A 19522-nucleotide genomic window follows, 5' to 3' on the forward strand; every position below is an offset into this window, starting at 1 on the left:
GCGAATATTTTCCTATGGGATTTTCCCATTGTTCGAGGCTACCAACTTTAATTATTTAATTCTCATAGCCTCGAACATACCGCCGGTTTATTTAATTAATATTAATTCTCCGGTTGGTATTTTTTGCCAAGACTCGATTCTAAAATGGTGTTTGTGTTCTCTTCTGTGACTCCAACCCAAGCCGAGCCCTTTGTTCCACTTTTTGGTGGGATTCTCCACAGAAGCCTCCAAAAGTGGTGCCACTCTGTCTGGGTACCACAGGGGGTATGGGAGGGGGTTTAGGCACCCTGGACTGAGTTACCTTGGTAACTCAAGTCGCACTCTTGTGTGATTGGCCCAAGTGGTGAGCCGGCTGGCTCACCACTTAGCATGTTTGATTGACAGCTAGGCTGAGTGAATGGGGGTATGCTGCATAAAAGCAGGGCTTTGGGTACTGGAACTGCAGAAGTCGCCACAGGACCTGAGAATCCGACGAGGGAGAAGCTGAGCCGACCTACCACGACGACACCACCGGTGGAGCCCTGCAGAACCGACTCACTACTTCCCGACGACAGAGAAGATCTCCCGGCTGGAGAGGCTTCTTCCCCTGACTGGTGGGCACAACCAGTTTTCCTTTCTTTCTTCGCACCCCAGCCTGGTTTGTGGTCGAACTGCCCGTGCCAAGCACCCAGGCAGCCCGATAGCCACTCACCACTGAACCGCAAATCACCGGACCGCTCCTTGTACCTGAGAAACTCAGCGGCTGGTTTCTTCCCTGGCAGTGCAACGGACTCCTGTCTTCCTCCACGACAAGATCCTCTCTTCCCCCGGACGAAGCACCAACTTGCATCCGCTGCCAGGAACAACTGCCCCCGCTGGAGCGTTCTCACCACTTTAAGGTACCGTGTCTGCCAGGCCTCCCTTTCTAAAGATTGCAACAAGGTAATAATAACTCCTTAACCTTCTGGACTGTGCTGGCCACCTTGACTCTCTAACTGGTCCCTTTCTTTGGTCCAACTCCTTTTTGAACCTTTACAAGACTTGTGCACTGCAACCGTGTGATCTTGGACACATTTCGTTTGGATCCTCTGAAAGTGGATCCAACCTCTTGAACTCTCACTTCACGGTTTTACTCTGCCTTCCTCTCTTGTTATGTTCTGGTAAAAGTGTTGGGATCTGTTTCAACTTGTTCTCTGCTCTTCTCTCCCTTCTTAAAACAAATTATTAGAGTGCCATCTACGTTAAACGCTCACCGCTGTCTGAAAATAAGTGGGGCTTTACTTAAGACTTGTCTAATATTCTTTTAAGGGAGTGTATATCTTTTAGTGACCGTGTTTTTGAATTGCTTACTATTAGTGCCTGTGTGTTTTTCTAGATGTGGTTTTAAATAAATAATTATATCTCTTTTACACCAAGCCCTGGTCAGTGTTTACTTGTTCTACTGTGTTCTCTTGACCTATTGTGAATACTCTGTATACTGCCTAACTCTTCTTGAGGGAAGTCTGACTGCTCAGCCACAGCTACCAAGTGAATCTGTGTGGTACAGACTACTACCAAGTGGGTTTACTGCCAAACACCTGTCATCCTAAATCTTTTGCAGTGGTCCCAGAGGGAACTGCACAGGTTTCTGCCTAACAATCTGCCCCCACATTAGTTCTCCTAGGGAAGGAGGAAAAGGTGTTGGAGTCATATGGCAAAAAGATATACTCTAATGCCACTCTCCACCTACGCCAGGCCAACATGTGGACTATGTTTGCAGCAGTGAACCAAAAGCTTTGGAGGGAGATTGCAGGCTTTCTTCTGGAGCTCCCTGTGCATAGTTAGTTATGTTATAATAATTTCTAGAGTGCACAGTCACCCAAAAGTATCTTGGCGCTTTGAGAGAGGAGATAGAGGTCACTACAGGACAAGCCTAAAATAAGTGGGCTTTCACAAGTCTTCTAAAAGCCTGATAATTGGATGTTTTCTGTATGAAAGCGGAAGGTCATTCCATAGAGTTGCTGCAGCAATGGAAAAAGCCCGGCCACCAATTTCGAGACCGTTTGTATCTTGGCACTACAAGTTGTTCGGCTGTGGCAGAGCGAAGACTACGAGTAGGGTAGTAGCGGGCGAATTTGGCTTGAAGATATTCAACGCCCCGATTATGAAGGGCACGATGCACTATACATAGTGCCTTAAATTCGACCCGCTGGGCCACAAGAAGCCAGTGGAGAGTCCGAAGCACGGGGGAGATGTGTGCACCAAAGGGGCGTGCCAGTTGCCACCCGAGCGGCTAGATTCTGGACCGTTGGGTCAAACCCTTAGGTTGGGCTAGATACAAGGAGTTGCAATAGTCTAGCCGTGATATAACCATGGCTGCTACTATCGGTGGACGCAGTGAAGCAGGGATCAAGGGTAGTACCTTCCTAAGACTTTTCAATTGGAGATGACCAACCTGGCACACTGCATGCAGTGACCTGTTTGTCAATAGAGAGTGATGCAGAAAGCACAACACCCAGATTTTTCACTTTACTTACCTGGCTTGGAAGAGAGCTTAGAGATGAAGGCCAAAAGGAAGACACCCCAAAGGTAGCACTGTGGGGGAAGCCCACCACCATCACCTCAGTTTTAACTCCATTTAATTTGAGCCAATTGCAGTTCATCCAATCTCCAACGGCTGTCAGACACTCCCGCAGGCATGACGACACATCAGCCGGATCAAGGTCTAGCCGGATCAGAATCTGAGTGTCGTCTGCGTACAAGTAGCATCTGACGCAGAAGGAGCAGATGAAACAAACAAGGGCCCAAATATAGATGTTAAACAAAATGAGATATAGGGAAGAGCCTTGCGGCACTCCAAAACTGAGGTGACAAAGAGTAGAGAGAAAGGGGGGGCATGGAGAGGGTCTGGTTGTGATCTGCCAGGAATGACGTGAACCAGGCTAGTGCCTGCCCTGATATATCAAGTTGGGCAAGGTGGGATAACAGAATGGAGTGGTCGACTGTGTCGAAAGCTGCTAAAAGATCTAACAAAATCAGGGCTCCCACTCCACCTGCATCCACCAGCCTGGCCATGTCATCCTGGACAGCGACCAGAACGCTCTCCGTGCCCATACCAGGACGAAAGCCAGATTGAGCAGTATCAATGAGATTTGAAGATTCAAGAACAATAGACAGCAAAGGAGACACCAGTGATTCTAGAAGTTTAGACAGAAGAGACAGAAGTGAAATGGGACAGAAATTAGATAGAATAGTAGGATCCAGGTATGGCTTCTTCAGGAGAGGAATTATCCTGGCTGCCTTCAATTTCCGCGGGACCAATCCCGATTGGAGCGAGTCATTAATGGCCCCCGTAATCTCTGAAAGCAGATTCGGTGCAATGTTTTTCATGACTCTTAGAGGAATGCCATCCGAAGGCGCAACAAGATTTAATTTTAAGAATCGCTGCCAGGACTGTCTCTTCTGAGAAACTAGGAAAAGTAGCCCAATTCCTAGCCTCGGAAAGAGCTGTGGTAGCCGGAGGGGGCGAGGCGTTGTCGGTGAGTAAGCCTACAATAACTGTTATGGAGATGTTTTGCCGGATGGTATCAATGTTACTAATAAAATATTGCGATAAGGCATAACATAGCTCTTGGGTATGGGTGGCAGTGTCAACCAATCTCTCTGATGAGTCAAGAGCCTTAATAGCTCAGAAGCAAGCCTTAGGCTGGGATAAGGAGGACTCAATATTGGTGGTGTGATACAAAATGTTTTCAGCTTTGATTTTAGCAGTGTATGTGGCAGAGCATGCTTTATATTGTAGTTTAAGGATAGGATCATATGTTTTCCACCACTTGAGTTCAGCCTGCCGTAGGTTAAGGAGGCCTCTTTCAAGAGGTCTGTAAACCAAGGTTCTGGTGGTAGTCTGTGAGGTTGAATCAATCATAGGGGGCAGCTATGTTGGCAGCCTCTAAGTACGACTGACATAGAAGTGATAGTGATGGCCCTGAGTCACTACATCACTTTGCTCAAATCGAGGTAACCAGGCTTTGGTTGTCGACCGTTCGTCAAGAGCGCTGCCATATTTTATCTACTGACATTTTTGTGGGTTTTTTCACATCTTCCAGTCTACACAAGATGAAGAAATGGTCTGACCATGCTATAGGTTCCACTGACTGCATCGTTAATAAAGATTTCTTTGAAAAGATTAAATCCAACGTATTCCCCAGGTTATGAGTAGGGCTTTTAACATGATGGTAGAGTTCAAGGTCAGTCAGACTGTCGTCAAATAGGCCAAGAACTAGGGGTCTGGTTAGATTATATAGTTAGGTGCAATTCAGGGCAGGGTTGGCAGAGGCGAAAATAGTGTTCCAGAATATCATGGAGTCCACAGTGGCACAAATGGACACAGCGGGCAGAGTGATCTGCTTCGCCACTAACATGAGAAGAACGGCTTGGCTTAAGGCGACCAAGTTTAACCCTGATGTGCAGGAGTGCATTCTTGACCTGCCATTTGAGGGGGGACTCGTTTCACTCGACCATAAAAGAGGAACTTGACAAAAAGAAAAATAGCTCACTACAGCTAAATCCTTGTCAATCTTGACAAAATCTGTGCCCAGGTCCCATAGCCAGAGTCACCAACACTCTGACTGGGGTCGTACCTTTGGTGGCTTCAGGAGCGATGCTCTAGACTGCCCGACAGGTTCCCTAGCCAGAACATGCGCAAGCAGCACAAATCTTCTCACAAGGGTTTTATCCAGTCCCCCTCCCAGGTGCCAGCCTCAGAGGCTAAAAAACTGTAATGGGTCAATCCAGAACCACAAGTCTCCGGTGGGGGGTAGGCTTGCCCTTCACATCCATTCCTGGCAAGCAAGGTTCGTGGACCCCTAGATCGTCTCTGTAGTTTCCTCTGGCTTCCGTTTGCCAATATCTCCATTTCCTCTTTCCTCCCCTCCACTCCGACAGATTGTTACGGCAACTCTTCTGGCAGAAATCCACTCGCTCATTGTGAGTGAGGTGGGTGGAGGAGGTTCAAGCTTCACAATGAGGTATGGGCTTCTATTCCCAGATATTCTCCGTACAGAAAAAGAACCAGGCTGACCTGAGAGTTGTTCTGGACCTTTCTTCCTTGAACCTTTCCCTTCCCCTTCAAAAGTTCAAGATGGTTACTCCAGCAATCATTGCGGAGACGCTGTGTGGGGGAGACTGGATGTGCTCTGTGGATCAGAAGGATGTCTACCTGCACGGCCCGATTTGGGAGCCCCATCGTTCCTTCCTAAGGTCCAGGATCATGGTCTTTCACTTTCGATACAAGGTCCTCCCTTTTGGCCACAATTCGGTCCTGGGGGTCTTTACAAGGCTAATGAACTCGGTAGCAGCCCTTCACAGGGCGGAGGGCCACCACCTTTATTCATACCTCGACGACTGGCTAGTTTGAGAAAAGTCACCTGAGGCAGTACATTGCACACCTTCAGCCCTTATGCACATGCTATACGATCTGGTGTTCTCTATCAACCTCAAGAAGTCGCAGTTACTACCCACTCATTCCTTGAAATCCCTGGGGCTATTTTGGGATATGAGGGTGGAGAGGATCTTCCCCTCGCCAGGCAAGATCACAGCAATCGGGAAGGCCACGAGGCATTTTCTCAGCAGACCAGTGACCTCAGCATGGTGGTACCAGCATCTGCTCGGACTAATGGCAGCTTGTCTCTGGGTTTGCCATACACAAGGCTCACAATGAGGAGGCTGCAGCTACATTTCTCAGGCTCTTGGAATAAGGTGACAAGATCCCAGACAGCTCTAGTCCATATACCGCAGCACCTCCAACAGGACCTGATGTGGTGGAGTGCAGAGATCAACCTGTTAGCTGGCAAGCCATTCAGGCAGCCTTTTCCAGAGATCACCATTACCAGAGACTCGTCCCTAGAGGGATGGGGAGCTACATTGGACAACCACAGTGTCCATTGAGTATGGTCATGGCAGGAACAGCTGGAACACATCAACTGGCTCGAGATGATGGCCATCTGGCTTGCCCTCAAGGCGTTCCTACCCATTGTCAACAGCAATTCAGTCTGCATTCAGACAGACAGCTCCACTTGCATGTTTTACATCAACAAGCAGGGAGGTACCAGGTCCCCTCCGCTCTGCAGGCTCTCCATCGACATCTGGGAGTGGGCACTGTCAAACAACTTTCACTTGTCAGCTGTCCACCTTCCGGGGGAATTCAACTTGGGGGCGGTCAGGCTCGGCAGGCTGGGGATCGACAACTACGAGTGGCAGTTGTGAGAAACTTGAAGGTATCTCCCTGGCTAGTCCCCGCGGATCTGTCGTCCAGGTGGCCAGGTCACGGCCATCGCTATTGGATCCAGTTCCTGGGGGTGGACAAGTGATGGAGGATCACCTGGATGGGGGGTCCTTGGGGAGTGCGACACCAATGGGGGAGACGCGGTATACCCCTTTTTTCAACACCTTTTCCCCATCCTACCATGTAGGATATTCCTTAACACTGCCCCCCCTTTGCCGACAGAAACACTTCTGCACAACACAAAAGAGAATGGACTAACACCAGAGCTGTTTACCTGACATGTCCCAATACAAGGGTCAGGCCAAGTCGGGCAATTGACCAGAATCACACACACCTGATGGCCCTTTCCCTTCCCCACAGGAATAAATGGTAGAGCAAAAGAGCACAGGACAAGCAAGGCAGACCACATGACGTGGGAGCTAATTTAGCACGGCAGTTCAGGAGGAGGAGAAAGACGGTGCATACCGAGAGGGTGACAAGGAGAGAAGCTACCTTTCCCTTTCCGACCAAGGCCCATGAAACCTCTGCCGAAGGAATCATAAGACTGTGAACAATAGCCTGTGTTTGTTGCAGCAGATGTCAACGGTGCAGGAGACCCTCCTCTGCTGATTACCAAGTTGGGGAGAGACGCTTATCTCTGTGGTACCAACCTTGACTCCAAAGAGAAAGAAAGACAAGCAGTTCATCACAGCCGTTGAGTCGAGGGGAGAGTCGATAAAAAAACAAACTGTGTTGAACGAAAAGTAGCCAAAGACTAATTTGAACTTTGAAAGGTTTAAAGAAACTATTGATGAAAAAGGGGGAATACCAGCAACAGAGGAGTCCGGCACCACGTGGGTGCTCACGCAGGAAACTCTGGGAAATTACCCGATGGTAGAAACTACCATAACCAGGAGGCCTTTGGAAGAGGTGAAAAGAGGTCAAAGTGGTCATACAGGGGTCTTGTAAAATCCTGTGTACCGTCGAAAGTCTTTGACCTACAGATGATTGTTAAGGAAAGGGAGATGAATCCCGAGTGGTGAAATTAGCGCATGAACAATGTGTCATAAAGGTTGGCAAACGTGAACCCGACCGGGGGATGTCCATAGTGAACTGTTTGGTAAAAGTTGGCAAGAGTGAACCCGGCAGAGGGGTGCTCACAAAAAGGGGCGAGGCCTGAAGTACCTATGAATAGTGTGTTGATCAGAGTGAATCCGACAGAGGGGTGTCCACTATGAACTGTTTTGCAAAAAGTGGCCAGAGTGAACCCGGCAGAGGGAGGCCGACACACAGGGGTGAACCCTGAGGAACTGTTTAAAAAGACATTAAGATTTGTAAAAGCAAGAAGTATTGTAAGACCAGAGGAAGTGAATTGTCCCCTTTGTCGTTTGGGTCCTAGCCTGTCCGAGGGAGATCCAGAGGTGAAAAGTCATCACCCAAAGCCCATTTGGAAAGGAACTCTTTGTTTGTTTGTTGTTGAATACATCAGGCCCTCAAAGGCAAAAGACTTTCTATTGCAAAGAGACTTAACCATCAACAAACCTGATAGCTGGTACGGAACAGTTGGCTCGTGCTGGGAAAGCTTGATTGTGTGCTGTGCTCAGGAGATCCACTTTGTCCCGTGCTCAAAACATGGGGAAGGGAGACCCCTGGCAGTTACATCCTGACTTTGTAAACACTTCTTTCTTTTTTGAAAACCCTATCCTACAATCTTTTTGTAATTAGTTGTAAGGATTTGGCAATACTAATTTCTTTTTTTTGTATAGGCCTTTTACTTTGACAAGACGCCACAAGGACTGCCTTATTTTTCATTTTATGGTCGAAGCTTGCTCCCATCTTAATTTAGGTTTAAGTTAGGCGTTTTTCCACCCTGCATTTACAGTTTAATAAACGGCCTTGAACTGTGAACCCTTGTTTCTGTCTTTACTCTTGCCACCATGATTTTTTTACACATTTGAACGAAGAGGTCCTGAGGGGGAACTTCGACAGGTGGGGCCACCCTCAGGTAGACCTATTCGCCACCATGAGCAACAGGAGGTGCCACCAGTTTGCTTCCTGGCTGGGGCAAGACAATTGATCTCTGGGGGACGTGTTGCAGATTCTGTGTAACGACTTGAATGCATACGCCTTTCCCTCCACTCCCCTGATCCACAGGGTCATCTACACGGTCAGGGAGTCACAGAGCCTTCAACTCATATTGATAACGCCATGGTGCTGGCAAGACCTTGGTTCTCGGAACTCCTCCGACTGTCGGCGCAGCCTCCAATACACTTCCTGTTGGGTCCAGCCAACTTTCTCGCCCAGCAGGGGGGCACAGTGGTTTAGCCAGCTCTGCAGAAGGTAGCCCTGGCAGCGTGGTCCCTGAACAGGTTGCTTTGAAACACCTACACTAGTCACAGGGCAACCTGGCTGTCATACAAGGGGCAAGAAGCAGAGTCAATACAGTAGCAAGTGGACAAGGTTCTGTCACTGGACCAAGACAAAAAAGATCAATCCGATGGCATGCTCACTAGACGATGTCATATCCTTCTCGGCGCATCTGGCTCACTCAGGGGTGCAGGTTAGACCCCTTGCCATACGTATCTGGCGGCCATATGGGCCTACAAGAACTCCGGAGACGGCATCTTCTCCTCCTCCAATCCGGTGGTTAAAAGGCACTTGGCGGGTCTGACCAGATTATATCCTCCTGTCAAACGTCCACACCCGGTCTAGGACCTTAACATGGTGCTGGGCACCATGGCACACAAACTCTTCGAACACATGGCATCAGCAGACATCAGGCTGGTTACTTTTAAGACTGCCCTACTGCTTGACCTTACATCAGCACACCGTATCAGTGAAATTCTGGCTCTGGTGGCTTCAGAGCCCCATACAACATTCCACCGGGACAAGGTGGTGCTTAGGATACATCCTCCCTTTCTCCCTCAGGTTGTTTCCTCCTTTCACATTAACGCGGAGATAATACTCCCAACATTCTTTGTGGACCCAACGGATGAGGCTCAGAGGGCACTGCACTGTCTGGATGTCAGGCGTGCTCTAAGATTTTATCTTGACAGGACAAAGAGCTTCCATAAATCATATGCCTCGTTCATCACTTTTGGCGGGTCAAAACCAGGCTGTCAAGCCTCCAAGGCTTCCATAGCAAGGTGGATGGTTATGGCCATCAAAGAGGCATATGAGCGCAGCACAGGGCAAACATGCACGCCCACGCCATCAGAGCCAAGACCACGTCTGTGGCTTTCCAAAGACATGTCCCAGGGCAGACAATCAGCAAGGCAGCTCCTTGGGCTTCCCCACCGGCCTTTTGCAAAAACCACTGCTTGGATGACAGCGCCCGGTCGGACGCAGCATTTGGCCAGGCAGTTTTCAAAAACTTGTTTTCTTAGAGGGGAACTCTCCTCCCCAGGGCTGCATTCCGTTGTAATCGCCCATACAGTATGGAGGAAGGGGGACGGGATGTAGGAGTAATTATAAGTTACTCACTGTAGTGACTAAAGTACTCCTAGTCCATAGTCCCCTTTCCTCCATACATCCCACCATCCTCCCCCGTAACATCTGTGTCATTAGGCAATCATAATATTATCAATGCATCAAAAGGAACTGAGGAGTGGCGCCGGTGGGCGGAGTTAAGGGAGTGCATGCTCACAGGGCCGCGCTCCGCACGCATTTAAATGTAAAGGGGAAGACCATTTTTTCTGGTGAAAAAGGTTCTGTTTCCCTAGCGAAGGATGCCCAGACAGCATGGAGGAAAAGGAACTTTGGACTGGGAGTATGTTAGTCTCTATGGTGAGTAAATTATCATTTCTTAAGTGTGGAAACACTCCTAGACCCCAACCTTGCACTGTTTTTCAGTGTGGAATGACAAGTTCCCATCCATAAGTGTCAGTTTCGATCCGTGTCTCCATGTATCCCAAAACCAATTAACCATGCTATCCAACCCAAAACTCAAACCCAGCACAAGTGACTTAATCCAACGTCACAAAAGAGAACAATGCCAGCAGTCTGTGTGTGTCAACTGTGGCGATCCCATAGGAAGAAACCTAGTCGACACACAAGCAGGGGGAAAAGCAACCTCTAGGCCAACATATATGCAAATTCTTCAAATAATCAGTAAGAAGAAAAAATCACCAATATAGCCCACTCCGCCATCTAACCCACCTTCAGTGATCTATAACCCAACCTCAGCATGCTAGAATTACATTTGTACCCCCATCAATACATGAGTGGGACCCTCCCCGTCATCCAGTCTAGAATGCGTGTCCTCTGACGAAGCATCACCACCCCCTCACCCACCAATCCATCCCCATCACCCACCAATACATCCCCTTCCTTTCCAGCAAACTGCATAGTGCCGTCTTCCGCTACCTTGGTCTTCTCAGCTCCTCTGTTGCGTACCCCCAGCTTCTCCTCTCTGTGGGCATTTGTAGCATCCTTTTGTCGAATTCGGGTACCTTTTGTTATCTGTCCCTTTATTGCGAGTCTTTGTGATCCAGCTGCCCTCCCTCTCCCACCAGTCCCACGCCTCCTCTGGGGAGTTTCTGAACCAATGACAGTCGCCACAGATGATCTTAAGCCTAGCCGGATACAACAGCATATATTGTATCTCATGACCTCGCAGTGTGTGTTTAGTTTCAAAAGTCTTCCTGCTGTCGTTGCACCTTTTTCGTATAATCCTGGAATAGCATGACCAAAGTATTGTCCACATAGATTGGGCCTTTTTGCCTTGCCATCTGTAGGAGCGCACAACGGGTCTGGCCCTGGATCCCGGTGGTGACTTCTGTGACAGGAGTCTGAGCACGCTCCATCGTGAACCACTGCGATAGACCCTGCAACCATTGCTCAAGAAAGACCTCCATGGAGCCTTCCTCTGTACCTTCTATCCTCCAGGCATGGCTGGACCCCCACCTCCAAGGGGAGATTGGACGCCTTCTCAGCAATCTGCCTCTGCCCTAGCGGTGTTGCAAATGTATCCATTTTAGGTGGCTGGGATCCAGTATGACGCCCCTTTTTTCCGACTGTGGCAGTCCCCTAATGTGTCTTCAGGTCGCTACCTCACACGGCGGTGCAGCGTGCTCCACATAGTCCCACATAGAGCCAAAAAACAGAGGATGGCTGAGGGGGTATCTCAGCAATAAAAGGTTATCCAGGCTGTGGGACAAAGCGCAGCGTAATGTCCTTGGGTGAGAGGTGGTGGGCAGTCCTCTTGTTCAGGCCCACAACTCCTGTCTCCACCTCCTCATCTATTTATTGTCTGTCCCACCAGCCTTCAAATTATAATAGCCTCACCAGGACCAATAGAGAGAAGAGAAGGAGGGTATGCAGGAAGGTCTCCAGAAAGAGTCTTGCCGATCGAGGAACTCTTAGCGTCCATCCGGGCCATCTCAGGGGAGAGGGGGGAGGCAGCCATCTTGGGGTCAGTCAAAGAGGTTGGGTAAGGCACCCATTCTGTCATGGGACAAACCATGCCCCAGTATTCCCCAAGCAGGGGCATAGATTCACCCAGCTTGCCCGCAGCGCTCGGTCCTTCAGGTGGCGGCCCGCTCCCTGGCAGCGTTTGGGTCGTCAAACCAAGCAGGAGGTAACCATGTTGAATCTGGTTGTTGTCTGCATCCATTTGAAGTTTGCCAAGGCCCCCTGGTGTTCCTATAGCTTAAAAATAATTCTAAAGTTGTGAAGTGGTTCATGATTTATTTTAGCTGATTTGACCGTTCATATAATAGGGGGTGCAAAAGAAAAATACACATTATGAATTAATCCATAGCATTGAATAGACTGCTGCAAAAACAGTGATTCACTTCTATCTCATTTTAGAGAAGATGGTACATTTTTTATTTTACTTGTTTTCAGAGGTTTGTCTTTCTATTCAAGGTAGACCTTTTCCAGGTAGCAACGTAAGCTATACTTTCTTGGAAAGCCCTGTTCCTTAAGCTGATACTCTATAATTTGATTCAAGGATGCTAACCACATCAACATTTTCCATATATTTCAGGAGGTCTTCAAAGAATCGCCGCAAAGCAGAACGCAAGAGGCACAGCTTGAAGGAAGGAAGCCCATTGGAAGATGTGGCACTTTTGGAGGCCCTCAGCGAACATATCAATACAGTTGAGAAACTAAGAAGTATGTCTACATTAAACACATATACAAACATACTAAACTGATTCTCAAGACATGTTCCCATCCCGCTGCTTCCCTAAGTTCCCATTTTTGTTTTCAGCCTAACCCTCTCCTTTCTTTTGATTTCTATTCACTCAGGTGTGTAACCCTGATCGTTAGCTTGAATAGTGCAGTAAGATGTGAGTGTGTGTGTTTCTGGCACTACCCGTTATACATCTTGGAGATGCATTACAGGATTATCCCCTCCTAAGTGTCACAGATGGCACAAGAATCACTCCAAGTCTCTGAGGTGGTTCAAGAATTTGTATTGATAGAGGGGGAGGGCCTCTGGGGCCCATTTAATGATGTCGCCTCAAAGTACCTCCAGCCCAACCCAGATTTCCTTAGCCCCAAGTTGGTATATAGTGCCTGTTTATCCCTCAGTATGCTAATCACTAAATTAGCTGAGATGGTAATCTAACAGCCATATCTCTCTAAATGCCACGAGGGCTTCCTAACTTTCCTTGCTCTAACAGTTGCTAGTGGCCTAGAAGGATGTGAAATTTGTGCCTTGCAGACACCCTGGTTGATTCGACATTCCCTTGCATGCTCACAATCTTCTCTCCCTTATCTCTCTTTCTACACTCCCTCTATTGTACCCGCCTTTCGTCTGTCCCCTCTTCTCTGTCCCTCTGATGCCATCCACACTCCCTCCCGTGCACATCTACCCCCACCCTGCACAACTGCTCCCTCCCCTGCACAACCACTCCCTCCTCCGCACAACTACTGCATCTCCTTCACAACTATTCCCTTCCCTTCGTAAATACTCCCTCCCCTTCACAACTACTCCGTCCCCATCGCAACTACTCCCTCCCCTTCGCAACTACTCCCTCCCCTTCGCAACTACTCCCTCCCCTTCGCAACTACTCCCTCCCCTTCGCAACTACTCCCTCCCCTTCGCAACTACTCCCTCCCCTTCGCAACTACTCCCTCCCCTTCGCAACTACTCCCTCCCCCGCCCAACTACTTCCTCCCCCACACAACTACTCCCTCAAACGCACTACTCCCTTACCTGCACTACTCCCTTCCCGGCACTACCTCCTCCTCTTTCACAATACTACTTCCTCCTCTTTCACAAAACTACTTCCTCCTCTTTCACAATACTACTTCCTCCTCCACAATACTATTTGCTCCTCCTCCACACTACTACTAACCTTTTTTACTTTATTAGATTTGTACCACACACCATTGACCCGGGTGGCTCAAGGGCTCTCTATCTTCTACTACTACATCACCCTCCTTCCACTCAGTAGAATAAACCTGACAGTAATTCTTACTCTTATCACACTTGCCACACAACTACACACACTCACAATGCAGTACCACTTCCACACTATAGCCAATACCTCACCTTCTCCTGAAATCGCCTGCATACTTCTCTGCTCTTTCCTCCCTTCACCTGTTTTTTTGGTTGTCCACATCCTCCACCTCTGATCTCACCCCGGTAATCCATATTTGTCCCCTGATTTTTCCCATCCCCCTTCTGTCATTGGATGTCTGTCCCTGGCCAATTTGTCTCTTTTTTTCTCCACCCGGGGCAGATTGTGCTTAACCCGCTACTTATGACTTTGATTCTTCAGTTTTCCTACACGGGTGTGTCAGGATCAGTAACGGTATCCCAGGAAGACAACTGATCATGTTTGTGTTCTGGGGAATGGTTTTCGGGTGCTCCTAAGGCAAGTTTCATGGGGTGGGGGTGTGGTTGGTGTTGCCCCAACTTGTTTCCTGGCGATATAGAGAACTTGCTGGTCGAAGCGCATGCCTGTTGTTCGACTGCCCCGCACGTTTCTTCGGTCTGTAGCGCATTATTGTCGCTCCTCTTTCTCTGTAGATCTTCGACTTCGCACTGCTGAACATGAAATGCTGTGGTGTGTATTGTTGGTGGTCGGTTTTTAGCTTTATCACAAATGCTGGTTGCTATATCATGATTCTCATTCTTCTCATTCTTCTAATTCGAGGAAGCATCCCAGAAGAAACATGTCTCTCTAGGAAAAGCATGGCTTGAGATATAGGTGTACTGCTAAGATACATGCTGGCATTGGGAGGGAGGGGCAGGAATTGAGGTCCTCACAACTGCCACTGTCCTTCGGGTTAGGATGGGTGCTATACTTCTTCCTAGGACTCCCACACCCAGTCGAGAGGGATTGTTTCCTCATTCAGGAGGCCAGGGTCCTGTCTTTCACCTGCCCAGGGTCCTTTATGTTATACACCTGGTCTGGGCTTCTTTGACATGGTGATGCCGAAGGAGTGATGATGGAACAGTACAGCTACCTGTCCTGTACCATGGACAGGGATCATCAGCAATCATCAATGTACTCCAACACTTAGTCACTGATAACACTGCAGGGTGTTTGAGAGTTCTATGACTAAGAATGACATGAGGAAGAGAGCAACCAGAATGAAGATAACTTAGCTAGACCGAAGTGAACGGTATAGCTTTTGGAGGAATCCGATTGGCTTCAAACAGCTTCAGTTCAAAGATGAAGCCTTGCAGAAATGGAGAGAGGGATCAGACCGGCTGGTGATTGCTGAGAGACCCAACCCGGCTAGTGATTCCCGGGAGACCAGAGCTGTCAGGTGGGCACGCAAGTGAAGAAGGGACATGAGATGGAGCAGGCCGCTGACGCAAGAGACAGAGCAGGGGAAGCTCCACCGCATATGCCAGAGCGGGGAGAGGACTCTGACGCATACTCAAGCACGACCGATGCAGAGAGGGTCAAACGCAGAAGAAGCTGAAGCCACCTCATAGTACTGGTGAGCCACAGAAAGCAAAAAGGGGATACTGTGGCTCTTCGCGGAGGGGACTGCAAAGAAACCCAGAAGGGAGGGCTCTCTTCCGAAGCATTGAACAAGGGAGCTGGGACATTGTGAAAACCACCAAGTGGACAAAAGCAAATTTGGGAAAACAAAGTGTTGTGCGAGTCTGTGACCTGCACTCATAATCACATATGGTGAACAGAATTCTCAAGGAAGACTCAAACCCTTTGAAAGCTTGTCCTGACAGGAGAGTACACCAGTACAACGACAAGAGTGAACAGTGTAATTAAGACCTGGCACAGAGCATACCAAGCGTCATGCGAGCCTGTGGTCCGCACCCATAAGTGTAATTGTTGAAGAATGCTATCTCAAGGAAGAATCATACCATTAGAGATATTATCCTGGCAGGGAAGTATACCTGGGCGTATGAGAGGGTGAAGGAGACATTGAAGAACCTGGCAGGAGAGTATACCAGGTGTTTTGCTTTTGTGAGTCAGAAGAATCCAAAGGAAGATTCATCCCCTTAGGATTTTGAACTGCATTGAGTGTGGGAAAGACCTAGGAAAGGGAGTCATTTCCTCATGAGTGAAGTGCAACACCAAGAGGAGGGGGTTATCCTCTTGGGCTACAAAGAACTTGGTTATTCTTTTGAACTTTTAGTTTTGGTAAAGAGAAACCTGGGAAGAGTCATTCCCTGGAACTGTGAACATTATCCATTTGGAACTTTTGTTGAAATTTTCAAGTTCAAGACACTACCCTTAACACCTTAGGGTTACTTTTAGAATTAGATGGCTGGGATAGGATTTCCAGCACAGGACCTTTTGTTTTGGACATCTTGACACAGTTTTTGGTTGAGGTAGGGAAATACCTCCTACTTAAGGGATAGTGAGGCATTTTCCAACTCCCTTATTTTTTCATAAAAGTGTATGCCAATCACAATGAGTCCTCTGTGTCTGTGCCTCATTCCCGGTTCCCCACAATATCTTTCCTCATGTTCAGCCCCATATGCCGACCTGTGGGGGAATATCGTTAGTCAGTTATCCTGGAGCAGGTATAGTCTCACTGTGACCCTATTTGGGTCTGACAAAATGCCCTTACAAAAAGTTAGGCCCTGAGCCAGATCATCGTTGCACCGTAGAAGCGATTTAATGGCTTGGGTAAAGCCTTTCCAAAAACGGCTGCAACCAAATGGAACAACCTACTGTTACACCTAAGACTACTGAATTCAGGAAAAAACTTAAAACTCACCTCTTTAAGTGAAACCAGATATGGTTAGAATAGTTTAGTGAGGCAGCTTTCTATCTTCGTTCATGTCATGTGTCCCGTCATACCGTAAGTTTACCATCTGTGTCTCAATGTTAGGGGCCCTGATGCCTGCAGGTTTACGGCACGGTACAAGTAAATAAATAAAAATAAATAAAGGTATGAATGTGAAACATGATTCTCCAAATTTGGCACAAACATCTCCATCTACTGCTGCAATCATGTCCAAGACATATCTGTTCTAGAGAGTCATCAGTCTTATAGCTCTCAACTCTTCCTGAATCGCATTGAAAATCTTTTATAGTAGTGTTTATCGTTTGTAGGAGTTCCCATCTGGTAATCAGTAACCATTTGGCATTAGCCATCGTCTGAATCCCTGGCATGAAGATATTCAGTCAAACTGTTGCAGTATTCATGACTAACCTGTGTTCATACGGAATTGAATCAAAGGCTTCTATTGACTTTGCTGAAAAGTAGTTCTCTCTTCTGGTTCGATTGAGGAACTCAAGTGATCTTCTCTTTCTTAAATGAGCATCTGCTTTTGGAAATTCTCCAATATTCAGGCCACTCTTTGGAATCACAAATGCCGGAATGTGAATAAGCACTAGGGAACACATCCCTCCCCAATCCTTGGGCAGCTTCATGTAAGCTTGGACCCACAGGCCCAGTAGTGATCCATCAATACTACTGTTCATCCTTCATGCCTGGTACATTAAAGATTCCACCACATTGCTGATTTACTTCAACCTTCCTGGTGCCATTGTTTCTGAAACAAAGGATGAATTTGCCACAGGTGCTATCTGCAACGGTCCGCGTTTATCAACGACCCATGTCAGCAATTTTGGAATGTTCGGCCAATAATGCTTGCATTAATTCTCTTCATGCCACACAATTGCTTCGGGTCATCCAGTTAGTGTCGGCGCCCTTCACACAATCAGGCCTGCCTGCCATTCATTTGGAGAAAGTACTGTTCCCTTGATTTGCTTCTGGCCTCTCTCCCTGCATCTTTGAATTTCTTCAGGGCCCTTTCCTTGACAATTGAGCGTTTTATTTACTTCCCATCGGATTCATGCTCCATTCATTCCAGTCTGTTCATAGCTTATCATGTGATCTCTGGTATGGGGTCTCTCTCTCTTGTCTTTAAATCTTGCACATAATCATCATCTTCTGGAGCTGTATTCTCGGTTACCGATAACCAAGGATGCTGTTCGACCCTGCAACTGACTTCTCGTATGGCAGAGTGCAAGATGCGTCAGGCAATGAGGTTTCTGGTCTGCTACTTCTATAGCTATAAATATCTTGGAATTCCCCATGGCATAAGGTATGAGAGCACAAACATAGCAACTCTCTGTGGACTTTCTTTCTCCCACCTTTTTTATGTGCTGATACTGCATGTTGTTACCCAGATGTGCTGTACTGTCTAGATATCTCATTATTATTATTTTCCTTTGTACTTCTTTTGTGTCTTTTTCCTTTAAAATGAGTACTTAAATAATGATAAAAAAAGCATATAAAAAACAGTCCATCCTACAGGAGCAATCATGGGAACATTTGTCTCAGCACTAGGCAATCCTATGTGGGCTTGCTTATAGAGTAGGGAGAAACACAAAGGGTTTCTGTCTCTCAATACTACATAACTCATCATGACTGACTGATGTCGGGAGAGTCAAAGGAATCTCTGCCTTGCTTGAACCAAAGAAATAAAGTGTATGTATCACAAGCATCAGAAGAACAAGAATGAATGCTGAACATGCACATATTATACACCAATACATTAGTCCCCACCATTTGTAATTCTCTGGATGTCGCTGGACTTGCTCATTTCCTAAAATCGTATTATGTTCAACATTTCTCATCATGCCTGTATATTACTACTAAGGAAGGAAAAAACCTTTTAAATCAGGTAACCTTGTTAAATGATCAGGTAACTGTAAAATCTGTTCAATTATTGCAGTGAGCAGGCTCCTTATTGGAGGGCCATTTTTAGGATCATGCAAAAAAGGTATGTTGACACTGCGCCCAACAATAGCAGCATAAGCCCTGAGTACAAAAGCAGCAAGTAGGAGCCTGTGGGCATCATCATTTGACAAAACCATGAGGTCAACCAAATAACTGCGTCGTGTAAAACAAATCCGCGTATTGCTCACGCTTCCAGTTACGTATCAGGTGCTGTCATTTAAACATACTTCACAACGTGTCAACAAACCTTCTAGAGTTTATTTTCAAAATACTCTGTGGCTCAAGAACTGAGATTGCATTCCTGCTATTATATCTATAAAGAGTGTCCAGGAGAGCCACAGTCCAAGTACAAATCTGCACCCTTTTTTAATCAATCCACTGGTTTATCGTCCTTCTTCCTCGCCATCGATCGAGTCTGCACAGGCGAAAATTCTTCTTGTCTTGCTTCTGAATTGATCATTGGGGGTCCGGCAGCTTCTCCACTGCAAACCTTTACATCACCAAGATGGATCCACGTTCTTCTACCTTGAACTTTTACTGCAGAGGGAGTAAGATTTTCCACAACAAAGGGATCTACGAATCTGGGCTCATACGACTTCCTGGTGAAATTGCGGATTAACTCTAAATTGCCAGTGAACAACTTTGGTGCCGATAAAAGTTCATTATCCCTGATTGCTGAATGATCTTCATCTGTTTGCAGAGACCGACACCCCTTGCGCTTCAGTTAATCTGAAATGACAGAGATATTAGCAGTCATACATGTTAAGTACTCATTTAATTAATTTCCTAACAGTTCTGCAGTATTCTGGCCATCAATTCTGCTCTTTGATGGAGGAGTCAAAGGCATTCTCTTCGTCTCCCTGTTACTCGTTTGTGGGGCATGAAGTGATGGTCAGAACCAGGCTGATTCCTTAGGGCATATAGTACTAAGGGCAGGCAATATAGCCATCCTTTTTTCAGTGTCAATTTTAATTTGGCGACTCTCTCCTTTAGGAGGCCATTGAGACTCTCACATATCCCATTTGCTTGCAGGTGAGAAGCAGAAGAAACAGATCTCAGCACTTCACACACTCCCCATCTAGGAAAAAATTCCTGTACTAAAAACTTTGCTGAGCAAATGGCATCAGCGTTTATACAAGGACCTGCTTCGATCCACCTGGAAAAGGGACA

At 47.3% G+C, this 19522-nt stretch overlaps 1 protein-coding gene across 3 annotated transcripts in view; it reads left to right on the forward strand.

Annotated features, from left to right (window-relative positions):
- Positions 1 to 19522, forward strand: part of ELP1 (elongator acetyltransferase complex subunit 1) — a 2667893-nt gene that overhangs the window by 2464374 nt on the left and 183997 nt on the right. For all 3 annotated transcript variants that reach the window (XM_069630608.1, XM_069630606.1, XM_069630607.1), the window contains one exon: positions 12210 to 12337. In XM_069630608.1, the coding sequence (XP_069486709.1) occupies positions 12210 to 12337 (128 nt within the window). The remainder of the gene's footprint in view (positions 1 to 12209; positions 12338 to 19522) is intronic.

The sequence above is a fragment of the Ambystoma mexicanum genome, chromosome 6q (genome assembly GCF_040938575.1).
Source record: "Ambystoma mexicanum isolate Mex_15411 chromosome 6q, UKY_AmexF1_1, whole genome shotgun sequence".
Taxonomy (NCBI): domain Eukaryota; kingdom Metazoa; phylum Chordata; class Amphibia; order Caudata; family Ambystomatidae; genus Ambystoma; species Ambystoma mexicanum.